The sequence below is a fragment of the Schistocerca nitens genome, chromosome 3 (assembly GCF_023898315.1).
Source record: "Schistocerca nitens isolate TAMUIC-IGC-003100 chromosome 3, iqSchNite1.1, whole genome shotgun sequence".
In the NCBI taxonomy this organism is placed as follows: Eukaryota; Metazoa; Arthropoda; class Insecta; order Orthoptera; family Acrididae; genus Schistocerca; species Schistocerca nitens.
Genome location: NC_064616.1, coordinates 620,802,958 through 620,821,964, shown reverse-complemented (window position 1 = coordinate 620,821,964; position 19,007 = coordinate 620,802,958). Strand labels below are relative to the sequence as shown.

General features: G+C 36.6%; 1 protein-coding gene across 2 annotated transcripts in view; it reads left to right on the top strand.

The window, feature by feature from the left end:
• The window catches only part of LOC126248560 (RUN domain-containing protein 1-like), a 177,681-nt gene that overhangs the window by 106,679 nt on the left and 51,995 nt on the right, over positions 1–19,007 (top strand). For both annotated transcript variants that reach the window (XM_049949650.1, XM_049949649.1), the window contains exon 9: positions 12,811–13,009. In XM_049949650.1, the coding sequence (XP_049805607.1) occupies positions 12,811–13,009 (199 nt within the window). The remainder of the gene's footprint in view (positions 1–12,810; positions 13,010–19,007) is intronic.

Sequence of the window (19,007 nt, the reverse complement as noted above, 5' to 3'; positions counted from 1 at the left end):
AAGTGGATAATCATCAATCCCTTGAGATACAAATAGTTTTGTATGCATTTTGTCAAAATTAGTATTCAGGGAACAACAGATTCTCAAACTCACCAAACTGGATATAGCAAAAATCACAGTTTTAGAATTTGCTCCCTCCTGGATAAATTTCTGTGGACACCTGTGCATGTTCACCATGTATGAAATGGGAGATGGACATCTCTACTGTATGATGACCACAGAAACTTTCAGTGTGTTACTATGAGAGGGGGATAATGATTTGTACCCGAAAATTGTATGAAGACTTATGGGTGTTGCCTTCACTTACATCAACATGTATCTTTCTTCTTGTCCCATTGGCGTTGGAGCTTGACAAGGATGACTGTTAGTAAACTTATGAGACGTATATGAGAGGAAGTGAATTGTTGCTGGCCTCTTCTTGGCACTTATGCTCTCAGAAATTCAACAGTAAGCTTCTCAGTGATACAAAATGCTTCTCTTGTAGTGTCTGTAAACTGCAGTTTGTTGAGTAACACTCACCATCCTGTAAAGAAAAGCACTGCTCTTTGTTGGATCTTCTATGTACTCCAATAATCCAATAAGATAAGGATCCCAGATTGCTGAGCAAGATTTGAGAGTAGGCTGAGTAAATGTTTTGGGAGCCACTTATTTTTTGTATGAATTACGTTTCCTTAAGATCCTTCCAATGAATCTCAGCTTGGTACCTGCTTTTCCTACTAGTCGTTTTATGCGATCATTTCACATTAGGTCAGTCTGGGCAGGTACTCTCTAGACTTTTACATTTGTTATACATTGCCAGTGACTTATTGCCAGTAGTATAATCAAATAGTAACGGGTCTGTTTGCATTTATATATATGCAATATCTTACAATTATATATATTTGGGATCAATTACCATGTGGTGCACCAATCATTGATCCTCTACAACTATTCCAGCATTTCACTACAGTCATCTGGCATGGATAATGACATCATCTGGAAACAACTTCACAGATATTCTAACATTGTCCAGTAGATCATTTATGAATATTGTAAACAGTAATATACCTATAATCCTTGGGGTACTACCAAAATTACCTTCACATCTGTCAATTTAATTTCATTAAGAACAATGTGTGTACTTCTATCCCCTAGGAAGTCCTGAATTCAGTCACCTGACATCATACTTGGTAAGTTTGTCTTTTGTTCACTAAACAAAAGTGTTGGACTGTATTGAGTATCTTCCAGAAGTCGAGGAACACAGCATCAACTTGGGAACTGTTATCTTCATCTGCCTGGCTCTTATGGCTGAACAGAGTGAGCCATGTTTCAGAGTTCTCTGGTAATGGAATTCATCTTGATTTTTATAGAGTAGAATAGAAAATATATTCCATAATTCTAGAACAGACTGATGTCAGTGATAAAGGTCTGTAATAAAAGAAAGAACTGTATTACGATCTTCACACAGTGAAACAATTTTGGAAGACTGAATTCAGTAATTCAGTCTTCTCTCAATCTACCATTCTGGTGATAATACAGTCATTGAGTAACTAAATAGAAGATTTTTGATCTTCTTACTGACTTTATGCAAGACAAAAACTTAAGAGTTTTAATAAGATCAGTTTTTTTAAATTTTTCTCTCAAATTCACTGAACACATCTCAGATTTCTCTCATTATGTTCATCTTGATATAATTCAGCATTTATTTTTGCTGCCATAATCAAGATGGCACCGGGTAAAAGTGTAAAAATTGCCGATGCTGCAATTCCAACGAATTTTCACCGTAATAAGTGCAAAGTATGTTCAAAAAGAGTTATACGAGGTGTTCTGTGTATTAACTGTAATTACTGGTACCACGAAAAATGCGTCAAAGTTAACCTGAAATACTTTAACAGTGAAGATCAGTGGACCTGCATCATACTAGCTACAGAATCCAAAGTAAACAATACACTAAAAATGCAGGATCACATAATTACGTTGTTGAAACAAGAAATAATGGTCCTTAGCCTCAAGCATGAAAGCCTACTGATGAAATATCGAGGACTATTAGTGAAGTGTAATGAACTTGAACTGACAGTAACCAATAAACCCACGAACAATGAACTCGTTATCCGCACCCCGAACATAAATATCAGTAACAAAAACTGGTGTTTGACGGGACAGCATACTATGAGAAGCAGTCAAGCCGTAAATCATGCTCAGAGTGCAATCCTGAATACTAACAGAAATCATGGGTGATCGTAGCCCTGTACAATCAGCATGTAAACAAATTGCCATGGAAAATGAAGCTAATATGAGGGTAGGCCTACGTGAATTGGATCCAGAAAGTGATTATAGAATTGTAACTTCTGATAACCACCTGGTGCAAGATGCTAGCAAGGTCAATTTACAGTCTAACATTGCACAAGATCTTACGCAAAAATTAACCCAAAGTGAACAATCTGCCACACACAACATAATTGCTCAAGCATCAATATATGTGCAGGACAAAAATGAAAGAAATTACAGAATGTTAAATAACAAGAAAATCTCAGGAAAAATGAAAGTACAAATATTAAGTGACAGTCATGGAAGAGACAGTGCTCAAATACTGCAAGACAAATAAGGGGCCTCATACCAGGTAAAAAGCATAGTAAAACCTGGCGCTCCACTAAAAGAGATGGTAAAAAACGCAGAAAATATGACAAGAAGCTTCAGTACATGTGATACTTTGATTGTAATGGGGGGGGGGGGGGGGGTTCTAATGAGACAGACAAACCTCTTGATCTAATGATGAAACATGTGGTAGAACCATTGGAACCAATACTCACTCTAAGTCACAAAATGAATATCATTATCCATCCTATACCCAGGAGATATGATGTTCATAATTTAAATAGTAAAATTAATACTGCAAACCTCCACCTGATACAAGCACTGATTTTAGCAAAACATACATACAAAAAAAGAATTGCTGTGAACTTTGAAATAGAGAGACTAGCCAGAAACCACTTCAGAACACATGGTTTCCACCTAAACAAATGTGGCGAGGAGATTATCTGCAATAGACTGGCCTTCCTGACAAGTATGGGAGACAATAAGAAACCAAAAGTCAGAAACCATAAACAGATGCTTATGAGCAAATGGATCAAGGCAAACAAGATGGGAAATAAAAAGAGTAATAGTGGCCATACTGTGCAAACTACACTAGACAAATCACAGAGTTGAAACACACACCCCCTGACCCCTCAAAAAGGTCAGGAACCTGAAAGGATCAATAATGTTATGGTGAACATTATTGAGACAGCCCTCTAAAATGACAATGTGATGCCTTAGTAGTGTGATGTGCATGTGGGTAGTTTTCAGGACCACCTGGAAGATGAGTTGGCTGCCAAGGACGACCAACAGAACCCGCACAACTGCTCGGAAATCAACATATCTGGAACACAGCACAATTTAAACTGAAGTTCAGTGACACAGTAAATATGACTTCGAGCCCCCTAAGTAAACCCCACTCAGACCTTGAAAATCTATTATCACAATGTCCAATGCTTAAGCAACAAAACTGATGACTTAAGCATTTTGCTGACCAGTAAACTCAGTAGTATGCCTAGCAGAGCACTGGCTCTGCACTGATGTAGTTAAGTTAATCTCACTATCAAATTTCAAATTGTGTGAACACTACTCAAGATCAAATGATGGACATGATGGGGTTGCCAGCTTGAATATAGCCCACTTCCTACCCTAAAGGAAATAGGAACAGACCAGATCTTTGAATGTGTAGCCATAAAGCTTACAGATCTACCGTATTTACTTGAATCTAAGCCGCACTTTATTTCCGATTTTTGTAATCCAAAAAACCGCCTGTGGCTTAGAATCGAGTGCAAAGCAAGTGGAAATTGTGAAAAATGTTGATAGGTGCTGCCACAACAAACTTCTGCCATCGAATATATGTAGCGCTACACAGGGATGCTATGTAGGCACAAAGATAAATACTGGCGCCAAAACCTCTGCGTCAGTAAAAAAATTTTTTAAAAAAAGGTGGAAGACGAGCTTTTCTTCTCCGCCCTGAGTTTCGACAACTACATTTTCATACATTAGCCAATGAAGTAAATACAAATTCTGTTTTGTTCATCTTCGAATGTAGCAGAATTTCAATGTACTACGAAAATCCGACTGGCAAGACTGATGTTTGTCAATATGGCCAACTCTACGTTCTGAATTTTTTCCTACCTTTGAGAAGGGATGGTTGCTAATAGGAACCTGATGAAATGCGAATCACATGTAGTATTCTCTTCACCTTAAGAATTATTCGAATATAAACATTTTGCCATGTATTCTTTTGTGTTTGCTACTGTCTCATTTAAATCCTGTCTACCTAATAAAGTACGAAACTAGAGTGAGACAACAACAAACGCGGAAGAATATACGTATCGTGTCATGTTTATATTCGTATTATTCTTATGCCTAATAGTCATACAGTCAGAAATGAAGCACGGCAACTGACTAGATTTTTAAATCTAAGATGACTAATTTCTGTGCAGAATTTGATGTACTATAGAAGCAGCCACAAAGATTTTTAAATGGAGAAAAATTTTCGCCTAACTCTCGTTCAAAACATGTTCTACCATATGCAGTCTATTATTTGGTTCTTGTTGATCATTATCAAAGAAAGCAGCAGTGTAAGTAACAACAAATAGCAGTCTCTTGCCATTGTTTCGCTAATGAGACGATTCCTCTCTCTCTCTACCCTTTTTTTTTCTAAGCGGTGGTAGCGCCCACAAAAGCCAGCCATGCCGCGAGCGGCGACGGGCCGTAAACACGCACTATCAGAATGCGACAAACAATGCATGACACAATACAGTAATGCATTTTCAGCTTAGAGTGACGTAAACACCTATAACAAAGAAAACAGCACTTATCAGATCAAAGTAAAATAAGCAACCGATTCAAACCAGACGAAGCGTGTGAAAAAGGAAGGGTAACCGCATAAATACGGACGGAGTGCCTGATGCATAGCAATGGCTACCTGGTAAAGCTTAACTGCTAAGCTTACGACTCGAACCAAACTACTGTGGCTGTATCATCATTCATTGGACCTAAATTGTGTCTCATATTACAATGGACCAACTTTGTTTCGATTTGGAGGTGCGGCCTAAAACTTTTCTCCCCCCTTGAATTTCGAGTCTCAAATTTCAGGTGCGGCTTAGATTCGGGAAATTTTTTTTTCCTTTATTTCAAGTCTCATTTTTCAGGTGCGGCTTAGATTCGAGTGCGGTTTGGATTCGAGTAAATACGGTAAATCTAATTGTAGCTACAATTTACCATCCCCCCTCAAGTAGTATTGATGATTTTCTGTTACAAATGGACTTGTTTCTATCCAAAATAAGTCAGTGGAAACAGGATGTAATTATATGTGGTGACTTTAATATAGACTTTCTCACCCACAACAGAAACAGGGAGACATTGATTAACATTGCAAAAACTTATAATCTGCATGGACTTGTAAATGAGCCCACTAGAATAACACCCACATCCAAGACAGCTCTAGATAAAATTTTTGCAAATAGAAATAACTTAACCCAACATTAGAAGTACACAATGCAGGATTCAGCGACCACCAAGCTGTGATTCTAAAGGTTGATGTTAGCAAAGATACCTCAAACCCAGGCTCACCTAAAACGTTAACAAAGGTTTATCACTCAAGATAACTTGAACAAGCTAAATGACCTCCTTAGTAAAGAAAAGTGGACAGAGATGTACGCATCCAATGATGTTAACATGAAATTCAACATATTTCTTGACACAATGATCCACCACTTTAAAGAGGCTTTTCCACAAAAACCAATAAGAATAAATAATAATAATAAGAGAAACAAGACTTTGATTACACCAGCTAAAAAAATCTCTTGCAAACATGAAAGAATACTCCACATGTTATGTAAACAAAGTAGTGACTCCCCCCAACTAACAGAATACTATAAAAACTACACATGTATCCTAAGAAGAGTGATAAGACAGGCAAAAAGGATGCAAAATGATGAGTACATTGACAGATCCAGCAATAAAGTAAAAGCGATGTGGAATATTATAGAAAGGGAAAGAGGGGAAATCAAAGCTATACACATGAACATAGAAATCAAACTCAACAATGAAACTATATCTGATCCCGAAGTTGTGGTGAACTCTTTCAACAAATTCTTTACGAACATAGCTGAAAAACTGGTCAAAAAATAATCCTAACACAAAGTACCAACCAGGAAACCAAAAATATCACAAATGTGCAGAGTCAATTTTCATTACCAAAGTCACAGAAAATGATGTTGCAAAAGCCCTCAGAGAGTTAAAAAATTCATATTCAGCTGGAAATGATGGTATCCCAGCAGTTGTTATCAAAAATTGTGTACACACAATTGTTGAACCATTAACTCACCTCTGTGACTGTTCTTCCGAAGCAGGTACTTTACCTGAAGCTCTGAAACTTTCTAAAGTAATTCCTGTCTTCAAAAAAAGGTGATAATAAGAATATGAATAACTACAGGCCTATCTCAAACTCATCCTGCTTTTCTAAAGATTTTGAAAAAATAATGTACAAAAAACTGATGATGGACTTCATTGGGAAAAAAAAAAGATTTAGTAAGTTTAGCCCAACATAGGTTCAGAAGCAACAAATCTACTGAAACTGCAGTATATGATTGCATAAATATGCTATTAGACCTGTTAGATAAAAAACAATCCATAACAGGCATATTTCTGGATCTGTCAAAGGTTTTTGACACTGTTGACCACAAAATATTGCTGGAAAAAATAGAACACTATGGTATCAGAGGAATTGCAAACAATTGGACTGCTTCATTCCTAACCAATCGGACGCCGAGAGTCAGCATGAAATACACTAATAGACAAACCAACTCAATAACTGAAATACTCTCGAGTAATGAAACTGTAAAGCAAGGTGTAACACATGGCTTAGTATTGGGACCTCTACTTTTCCTCCTGTATATTAATGACTTGAGCCTGAATGCTTCGCTGTTGTGCGCCCTAAAACACTAATAATCATAATAATCCTGAATGTAGATGCACACAAAACAATAATATCTGCTGATGACACAACTGTACTCCTCAAAGGGGAGAATACAGAGGCTGTGCAAAAAGCTGTGAACTTGGCCACTGAACAACCCAGCAACTGGGCTAAAATCAACAGCTTAACTATCAACACCAAAAAGACAACTTCCATGAACTTTCACACAACACAAAATGCAAATTTCTCTCAGCCACATGTCACTGTAAATAACCAGCCAATAGATACTGACACTGTTTTCAAATTCCTGGGTCTGTGTGTTCAAGATAACCTGAAATGGAATACACATACAGGAAAGGTAAATGCCCCAGAATTAGCACTGCCTGTTGTGCTTTGAGTGTACTGAAATTGTGTGCTTGCCTGAAAACAGTAACCAGTGGTTACTACACTTACATACAAGCCCACCTAAAATATGGTGTGATATTCTGGGGAAATTTTCCAACTGCCCTGAGCACATTCAAAATTCCAGAAGAGAGCAATGAGGATTATTACTGGGAGCAAACCAAGAGACTCCTGCAAACCCATCTTCAGAAAGTTGGAAATCCTTACACTGCCTTCCCTATACATTCTTGAGACTCTAAAATTTTTCAGAAACCATGTAGTGCCAACTGACTCCAGAGGCATAAAAAATAATGAAATACATAAACACAACACCAGGAAAAACTCAAATCTACATGTTTTATGTACAAACACTCAACTGGGTAAAAAGGGAGCTTTCCACATGGGCCTCCAACTGTTCAACCATCTTCCCATTAGTATTAAGTCCATCGAAGACAACATAAAATTTAGCAAAGCCGTGAAGTCATATTTGTTGTGTCACTGTTTTTACTCTATAAATAAATACCTAGAACAGTAATCTTGCTATCTATTACTGACACTGTTTTCAAATTCCTGGGTCCCAGTGTTCAAGATAACCTGAAATGGAATACACATACAGGAAAGGTAAGTCGTGTTAGTTACACTATTTATAACTCAAGAACGGCTGGACCGATTTGGCTGAAAATTGGTGGAGAGGTAACTTAGAACCAGGAGACAGACATAGGATACTTTTTATCCCGTTCGACTGCTATAAAACGTGGTATAACAAAAATGCATCTGGCATGGAATAACAAAACGCAAATGTCAGTTAAACGTCACTATAAAACGTGATATAATAAAAACACATCTGACATGAAATAACAAAACGCAAATGACAGCTAAACATCTATGGTTAAGTATCAGTATATATCATTAATTAAAAATATACAGAAATAATTTGTATTTTCTTTGAATCATCATTAACAATGCCGTGACCAAGACGATCAAATATTTCTTGACAAAGCCGTAATGCAAGAAGGATACAAAACATTGCGAATGAAAGGACTGAAGAAGAACAACAAATTGCCCGTGAAGAGCGCCACATTAGTGTGGCTCGACTTCGTGCTTCTCAATCACAAGAGCAAAGTGTGGCAGCCCATGAAACGGCTCGGTTAGCAATGCGAAATTGTCGAGCGAACAACAGAGATCAGCATCTCGATGATCACAACCAATATGCCGTTTGAGTTTAAAAGACATCAATTTCCGATCCATCTTGCATTTTCCATGACCATTAACAAATCACAAGGCCAATCCTTGAAAATTTGTGGTTTAAATCTGGAATATCCATGTTTTTCACATAGTCAATTATATGTGGTATGTTCACAAGTCGGAAGACCATCTGTGTTGTTTGTTCTTGTGCCTGATAATAAAACAAAAAATGGCTTGTATCACAAGGTACTTAATTGAAAAGTGGAAGCTATGCACTAAAAAACATAAAGAATAAAGACTCATTAAAATACTTAATTTTTTATTTGTATTTCCTAATAAAAAATTGAACTTAACATCCAAAATCTGATTATTTATTGGCTTTCAGGCAGAACAGAGTTTGCTGGGTCAGCTAGTTTATGTTAAATTGAAAACATTGAGCAACGGAGTGAAGTAAACTTAACCAATCTTTGCAATACAATACATTAGGATACTATATGTTGATATATGTTAACAATGCTAACTGACATTTTCCGACATCTGTAACACACTGTGTACCATCAGATCACATGGAATAAATAAATAAATAAACTGTGCTTTGATTTCATTTGAATCTGTGGTGAAGGTCTCTTTGCTGTTGGACAACTTTCTAACATGGCTATTGAGCCACAGTGGCTCTTACCCATTCCTCACAACCTGCCAATTGGATTATAGTTTAGGTCGTAAAAAGTTTCATAAATATTTCAAAAGTCTCTGTGGTATATATGTGCTCTAATCTGATTTATTTTCGATATTAAACTTTCATATTTACGTGGTTGTGATGGTTGCTGTGTTCCTTGTAAACAACTTATTGTCTGTATTTATGTTGGAATTATGGCCTTGCCATGCAATTTTCTGAAACTATAACAGTCTTCTTGTTAATGGGTTTGTTCTGTTTAATCTCCAATGTAATATTTGAAATGTCTAAAGAAACTGATGCAATCTTCTTAAACTATTTGTATACTGTAATTATTTTGTCAATTTCTTAAAAATCACACCTACACCAAGTGACAATTTCATTTTACTGTAAACTGGGTAGTTTAGTTCCAGTATTATGTGTGTCATTTTAAGTATATTACATAACTGGCCCATTTAACAACCAAAAACAAAGAAATAGTGGTTGCTGGTGATTTCAATGTAGATTTCCTTAAAGACTCTCCCAATAAGAACTTCTTTGACTTAGTAACACTATCATTCAACTTAATTCCCACTGTAAAGTTCCCCACTAGGATAGCCACTTGCTCACAAACAGCCATTGATAATATCTTTATAGAAAAGTCCAATGAACAAAATTATATTACAAAACCAATAGTCAATGGCCTCTCAGACCATGACATGCAGTTCCTTCTGTTAAATGTCAATACTGAACAGGATATAAAATCTGTTAAATCTGAGCTCAAGAGGGTAATCAGTAAGCCAAAAATTGATTATTTTAGGACACTCCTCAGAGACATTCACTGGATTGATGTTTACAGTGCTCATGGCATGAATGAAAAATATAACATTTTTGCTAATAAAGTGCTTACCTTATTCGAACACTGCTTTCCCCCAAAACTTACCAAGGTTAGAGCAAAGTCTACAAAGAAGCCATGGATTACTCGGGGAATAGGGGTATCTTGTAAAACAAAAAGAAAACTGTATCTGTCAATCCGAAACATTTCCAATGTTGATGCTATAGCACATTATAAGAAATACTGCAAAATATTAAAGACTGTAATACGGATGTCAAAGCAGATATATTACAAGGAAAAGATAGTCATATCAGATAACAATATTAAGACAATATGGGATATAGTGAAGGAGGAGACCGGTAGAACCAGACATGAAGAGGAACAAATAGCATTAAGAGTAAATGATATATTGGTGACAGATGTGTATAGTGTTGCAGAACTTTTTAACAAACATTTTATAACTGTTACTGAAAAGATGGGGTTGTCAGGTTCGGTAGATGCTGCTATGGATTACCTTAGACCAGACATTTCAAGTAACTTCCATAATATGAATTTGACCCTCACTACCCCAACAGAAATAATGTCCATCATAAAATCTTTAAAATCAAAAACATCTAGTGGGTATGATGAAATATCAACAAAGTTAATTAAAGAATGTGATTCTGAGCTAAGTAACATATTAAGCTATCTGTGTAACCAGTCGTTTATCAGTGGAATATTTCCTGAATGGCTGAAATATGCTGAAGTTAAGCCACTGTTTAAGAAGGGAGATAAAGAAATAGCATCAAATTTCCGTCCAATTTCACTGTTGCCAGCATTCTCAAAAATTTTCGAAAAAGTAATGTACAGTCATCTTTATAACCATCTTATCTCAAATAACATACTGTCAAAGTCACAGTTTGGGTTTCTAAAAGGTTCTGATATTGAGAAGGCTATCTACACTTACAGTGAAAATGTGCTTAGTTCATTAGACAAAAAATTGCAGGCAACTGGTATATTTTGTGATCTGTCAAAGGCATTTGACTGTGTAAATCACAATATCCTTTTAAGTAAACTAGAATATTATAGTGTAACAGGAAATGCTGCAAAATGGTTCAAATCTTATATCTCTGGCAGGAAACAAAGGGTGTTATTAGGAAAGAGACATGTATCAAGCTATCAGGCATCATCCAACTGGGAACTAATTACATGTGGGGTCCCACAAGGTTCCATTTTGGGGCCCTTACCTTTTCTTGTGTATATCAATTATATCAATGACCTTTCATCAGTAACATTACCAGATGCCAAGTTTGTTTTGTTTGCCGATGATACAAACATTGCAATAAATAGCAAATCAAGTGTAGTCTTAGAAAGATCAGCCAATAAAATATTTGTGGACATTAATCACTGGTTCCTAGCCAATTCTTTGTCACTAAACTTTGAAAAAACACACTACATGCAGTTCAGAACTTGTAAGGGGTGTCCCAAGAGTATATGTCTAACATATGATGACAAGAAGATAGAAGAAGTGGACAGTGTTAAATTCTTGGGATTACAGCTTGATAATAAATTCAAGTGGGAGGAGCGCACCACAGAATTGCTGAAGCGTCTTAACAAATCTCTGTTTGCAATGCGAATTCTGTCAGACATAGTGGATATAAAAATGAAAAAGCTGACATACTATGCTTACTTTCATTCCATAATGTCATATGGGATTATTTTTTGGGGTAATTCATCAAGCCAAACTAAAGTTTTCCGGGCACAAAAACGTGCAGTAAGAGTTATGTGTGGTGTGAACTCAAGAACATCCTGCAGAAGCCTGTTTAGGGAACTAGGGATACTAACTACTGCTTCCCAATATATTTATTCCTTAATGAAATTTGTCATTAAAAATATATCACTTTTTCAAACCAACAGCTCAATTCATGGAATCCATACTAGAAATAAGAATAATCTTCACAAGGATTTAAAGTCACTTAGTCTTGTACAAAAAGGTGTGCATTATTCAGGAACACACATTTTCAATAACTTGCCAGCAGCCATAAAAAGCTTAACAACCAATGAAATTCAGTTTAAGAGAAGCCTAAAGGATTTATTGGTGGCCAACTCCTTCTACTCCATTGATGAATTTCTTAGTAAAACCAACTGATTTGTATATAAGTGCAACATAACTTCTGCACAATTTCAGTGCAGTAATGTGTTCATTGAAAATTTGTGTGTGTGTGTGTGTGTGTGTGTGTGTGTGTGTGTGTAAGTATAATCTAACTTCTGCACCATTTCAGTGCAGTAATGTGTTCATTTTAAATAAGTATTACAGTAGTTGTATTACATGTTTATTACCTTATAAATAAATAAAAAACTTTTTTATTTTAAATTCAGTGCATTAGTATTTGTAAAATGACTCTTAGTGTTCATTAAAAAATGACGATCATTCCACTTGGGACCTGTGGAATGGTACATTAGCTTATTTGTTTTAGTTGTAAATATTTGTCATGTATTGTTGTTTTTCTGACATGTTCCACATCCTGGAGGACCTCCTCACTACGGATCAATTGGAATGAAAGTAAATCTAATCTAATCTAATCTAATAACTCATCCTGATTACCGTCTGATTGCTTCTTGAAATATGATTACATTATTCTTATGCTTATTTTACTTACTACATTTCCATTGCTGATAATACTTACCTGTAATAATCCAAATCTGTTAATTGTATTTTATGTGTGAAAAATAGTAGTTATTGTTAATTATAATACCAAATGAATTCACCTGTCACTGTTCCTGTTCTTTTGTTTATAGGGATTTAAGAGCTCGATTGGAACTTGCAGTGGATGAAGTTCTGTCATTGATCCTAAACCCTGTAAAAAATGTTGATGCAGATTATATGTCAGATTCTGATCATGATTCAGCTTTACTATGCAATGCTGCATTAACATCTGCAGTTAGGAAAAAGCTTGCTGTGAGCATAAAAGATCTTTTGCAACATGGCCTAATGCCTGTAAGTATAGTTTTTCACAATATTTTTCTTCCAAAAGCAAATAATTTCAGAATGAGTTTTTCTAGAGTTTCTCGTTTAGAAACTCCAGCACTTTTAAACAGCAATACTTGTAACTCTGTTTTATGGTCTCTCTTCAAATTGCTATCATGAAATTTTATACAATTACACTTAACTTCAAATTCTTTTACAATAAATATATTGATCATTTAGCTACTTTTAGCTTACTGTTTATTACTAATTCTTTATATGGTCCTTTATCTTTTGTGGAATGTAACAGATTTTAATATGATAAACAAAAACATACATATTGTTATAAAAAAATTTCACATGCTTATATATTAGACACAAACACAATCGTATTTAATAATACAATGATTTGCCTTACTAGACCTTCTTTAGGCTATGTAACATCTATTTTCTTCTTTACCCTTTTTGGTTACAATTTTATGACTTGTTTCAACACACGGTACACTACTTCATCATACTCATCTGGCTGTTTGTCATTTAGATACAGATTTGGTGGCTCTGGGTTCTCCATCAGGTCTACTTCCTTTGGTAATGAAATCCAGTGATCATTATGGGACTGGGGATAGTCATACGGTTTGCTACATTGTTGCAATGATGTTTGCCTCCTGCCTTGTGCTGCCTCTGTCCTTTGTGTCCAATAAGCTTATCACTTGCACATCTGTGGACTAGGTTCATGAACTTGCCTTGCAGTGATGCCTGAAGACCACCAATTGCCTATATGTGTTACAAAAGGTTTGTTTCAACATAGACCCAACTTAGTTCCTCTGATTGCATTACCAATATATCATTGCTGTTCTTCTTTACGATCATCATGAAAACTTTGAAAGCTATAATTATTACTTTACAAAGCTTTTACTTTACAATGAAACATAACTATCAATATTCTTGAGTTGGTTCAGTCATATTTTGTGCTGATATATTTCTAGCTACTGAATATTCCACTTACTGGCCTACTTACACTTTGTCTCTATATCTATATATTAGTAATATCTATTCTGGCACTCTCAGCTGCCCAGTACAGTGTTCACATGTTGTTGTTGTTGTGGTCTTCAGTTCTGAGACTGGTTTGATGCAGCTCTCCATGCAACGCTATCCTGTGCAAGTTTCTTAATCTCCCAGTACCTACTGCAACCTACATCCTTCTGAATCTGCTTAGTGTATTCATCTCTTGGTCTCCCTCTACGATTTTTACCCTCCACGCTGCCCTCTAATGCTAAATTTGTGATCCCTTGATGCCTCAGAACATGTCCTACCAACCGGTCCCTTCTTCTCATCAAGTTGTGTCACAAACTCCTCTTCTCCCCAATTCTGTTTAATACCTCCTCATTAGGTATGTGATCTACCCATCTAATCTTCAGCATTCTTCTGTAGCACCACATTTCAAAAGCTTCTATTCTCCTCCTGTCCAAACTATTTATCGTCCATGTTTCACTTCCATACATGGCTACACTCCATACAAATATTTTCAGAAACGACTTCCTGACACTTAAATCTATACTCGATGTTAACAAATTTCTCTTCTTCAGAAACGCTTTCCTTGCCATTGCCAGTCTACATTTGATATCTTCTCTACTTCGACCATCATCAGTTATTTTACTCCCTAAATAGCAAAACTCCTTTACTACTTTAAGTGTCTCATTTCCTAATCTAATTCCCTCAGCATCACCCGACTTAATTCGACTACATTCCATGATCCTCGTTTTGCTTTTGTTGATGTTCATCTTAAATCCTCCTTTCAAGACACTGTCCATTCCGTTCAACTGCTCTTCCAAGTCCTTTGCTGTCTCTGACAGAATTACAATGTCATCGGCGAACCTCAAAGTTTTTATTTCTTTTCCATGGATTTTAATACCTACTCCGTATTTTTCTTTTGTTTCCTTTACTGCTTGCTCAATATACAGATTGAATAACATTGGGGAGAGGCTACAACCCTGTCTCATTCCCTTCCCAACCACTGCTTCCCTTTCATGGCCCTCGACTCTTATAACTGCCATCTGCTTTCTGTACAAATTGTAAATAGCCTTTCGCTCCCTGTATTTTACCCCTGCCACCTTTAGAATTTGGAAGAGAGTATTCCAGTCAACATTGTCAAAAGCTTTCTCTAAGTCTACAAATGCTAGAAACGTAGGTTTGCCTTTCCTTAATCTTTCTTCTAAGATAAGTTGTAAGGTCAGTATTGCCTCACGTGTTCCAATATTTCTACGGAATCCAAACTGATCTTCCCCGATGTCAGCTTCTACCAGTTTTTCCATTCATCTGTAAAGAATTCGTGTTAGTATTTTGCAGCTGTGACTTATTAAACTGATAGTTCAGTAATTTTCACATCTGTCAACACCTGCTTTCTTTGGGATTGGAATTATTATATTCTTCTTGAAGTCTGAGGGAATTTCGTCTGTGTCATACATCTTGCTCACCAGATGGTAGAGTTTTGTCAGGACTGGCTCTCCCAAGGCCGTCAGTAGTTCTATTGGAATGTTGTCTACTCCCGGGGCCTATACGAACTACTAAACTCTTCACATCATTAGCATTAACCCCACTCCAGCACTTAGGGTAGCTGAGTCTCTTTTTACGTATATACTTACTATTGACACTAATGTAGCTTTCTATTTTGAGCCAGAGTGGCTGCATAGTATCTGTTTTCCTATTTCAGCTAGTACTAATTACTGCTTCTTTAATTGTCAGTTATTAAAATACCTTCTTAGTGAAGACTGATACACCGCATGTACATCAGTCTGTTACCTCAACTTCACTTTGTGTGTTAGTTTACCCTCCAGTTTGAACACAATCTTTGAAGTTAAATCTTCCCACACTCTTATGTTTGACACAATTCCAATCTTATTCATAGTACCAGGTCCTCTGGTGTCATTACTATTATTCCAGATTCACTAGTTTTCTTGCAGCTTTATCTCTTCAATTTGTGCTGCCCTCCTTTTTGCTCTGGACTTACATTCATGTACTTGCTTGTTCCTTTTATGTCAACTTTTTTATAGACTTGGCATTTAATATATACCTGCTTTTTAACACTTTAATTCTCTTGCTACTTTTCTCTTCACATTTCAATTTCACTTAAGTCTCCATATAAACCTAATACTATACAGCTAGAAAGAAGACAGAAGGAAGGATTGTTCTAAGCAGCTGAGGGGCACACAGTTGCCTTACTGTGTAGCTTCCCAAATAATGGGAAACTCCCTAAGCTTTCTTCAGCAGAATAAAACTTCCTCTGCCCAAATCCTTTTTCTTGCCTCTGACACACAATTTATATGTTCTGCTTTTGCAACAGGTTTACTCATGCTATCAGCCCTTTCTTTTTCCACCACTCTCAGCCTTTGTACATTAATTAGTTTACTAGTTTACTCTCCATCCATTTCTTCTGGATATGTAATGTCCAAAGTTCTCATTTTCTCACCTGTGTGGTTTACAAAGGTTCAACTACAGCCTTTCCCTTTTCATACAGTTTTACACAACACATATCAGAGGTCACATCACAACAATACATATTCAAAAAATCAACCTGTAAAGGCATGTTAATGCTCAGCTGATGATAATTAAAAACATGTGTTCAATTACATCACCATTAAACTGAACATGTAGTGTGGCTTCATGGCTAATTGCCTTTGACCCCTTCTCATTGCTCCAAAGATTTTTTAACACCTACCATGTTTGTTGTGTTTGGTAAGGCTTTGAAATACTCTTGATAAATCACTGAACCACTATTTATGAGTAGCTGTTACTCCAATCCCTCTACTAATACCTTCACAATAGATTTAATTCCAGATACTGTTGGCACTGCCTCCACTTCAGATAACAATAGCTTTAATTACTGCTTTTCTATAAAATTCTGGTTTATCCAATTGATTTTTAGGTTTTACTCTTGCTACAGACAAACATTGACCCACTTGAAGCATCCTGTCATGAAGCGACAAGTCACATATGTTGCGCTTGATACCACTCATCCTGGGAGTCTACAGCAGTACAGCCTCATTATCTAGCCTTAACAGGAGTTGAAATTCCCATCAAATACGAATGTATAATGCTGCTTTCACCCAGAGGCACTGTTGAACTTTGTAATTTTTTCACTAGTTCAAGATCATTAGACTGTACTTCAGGTATCTTCTCAACAATGATACCTTCCAAGTTCCATTTTGGAGCTCATAATTCCCATACTTTCCAACCAAATGAATGACTGTTCACTGCTGTTCCTACTGCATTGGTTCCTAGTCTGTAAATAGCCTAGTAATGCCACAAGTATCATCTGCTTGAAGCTTGTCAGGAATTTTTTGGTGCATTGAACTACCACTGCAGTGGTCATAGGCTAAAGGCCTGCCTGGCTGATGTGTTCTGCCACCACTCTTCAAGGTCGATAACAGCTCTACCTATGCATTCAGTGGACCTATTGTCTCTGACTGCCTCTGCCTCATGCCACCAAAGTCGTCTATGGTGTCACCCTGCCATAATTTGTTTTCTCTTAAACCAGTGTCATTCAGTGCTAATTGTTTTCATATGAGGCATGTCCAGAAAGTAAGTACCGTTTTGTTCTCCCACCACCACCACAGCACTAGTGTTGCAGTTCCACACATTCACACTCACCTGTCTTGTTCATTGTCATTCCACCAGTGCTCTTACAGCTGGATTGCATTGTGTTTACATTTGTTAGTGATCATTCAAAATTTTTAAGACAATTTCTGAGTTTGCTGACTGTGAAGTGCATTTTGTAATATGGTTTGTAAATTCAAAGAATGTTAAGACAACTGAAATTCATTGTCAACTTTTAGAGATTTATGGTGAAAATATGATGACTGATAGAATGGTCAGAAAGGGGGTGTGGTAATTCAACAATAGCCTTCTGTTGTCAGTGATGGTTTGATTAAGAAAATGAGTGAGAAAATTCGTGAAAACATATGGTTCACAATTAGAATGCTTTGTGATGAGTTTCCATAAATGTCAAAAACTGTTTTGCATGAGACTGTCACAAATCACTTAAATTTACACAAATTGTGTTCCTGTGATCAAAAAAATGCTTACGGATGTCGACAAAACAAAGCAACAATGCAGTGTTTTGACATCTCTTACCCAATACACTGATGAGAGAGATGAATTCTTAAACAGAATTGTGACCAGTTATGAAACTTGCATTTATCATATCACTCCAGAACCCAAACAACAGTTGATGGAGTGGTGACACTCAAAATCCCCCCAAAAAAACAGAAGCTCCAAACTGCTTTGCCGGGACAAAATATCATGTGCACTGTGTTCTGGGACAGACAGTTCATTCTGATTGTTTAATTCCTTCCCAGAGGTGAAACTGTCAGTGTGTTACAATTCTGTGAAATACTGAGAAAACTTCAGCATGTAATTCAATACAAAAGGCGTGTAATGCTCAGTCAAGGCACGGTACCGCGTCATGGCAACGTACGTCTCCATTTTGTTTGGGTCACTCGAAACTTTGTTCGTCAACCTGGTTGGGAACAGTATGATTATCTGCTGTACAGCCCCAGTCTCGCATGTCTTGATGTGAATTTGAAGCGTGATTTTGGAGGAAAGCCCGTTGACAACGATGATGACATGAAAAACAGTGTTCAGCAGTGGCTGACTTCACTGGCCCCATGTTTCTATGAAGAGGGCATAGAATAGTTGGCTTTCGACTATGACAAATTTTTGAATAATATTGGTAACTATGTAGAAAAATAGTTTAAAAATGCTCTTGTAAAAATAAATTTTGGTTTGAAAAAAAGTTTTTATGAGTTTTTTTCCAAAACACTAATTACTTTCTGGACACACTTCGTAATATTGGGACCTCTGATCTCGGTGACTCAGGCCCTTGCTGAGACACTGTTTAGTTTAACGAGTCTTGTGGAATATGTTGAGTACCGTATTCCAAGACTTCACAGTGGCTCCCATTCAGTCGTCAATTGTGTGAGTTTTGCATACTGCCATAACTACATGTCACACATACTTGCCGACTGCCATCTTG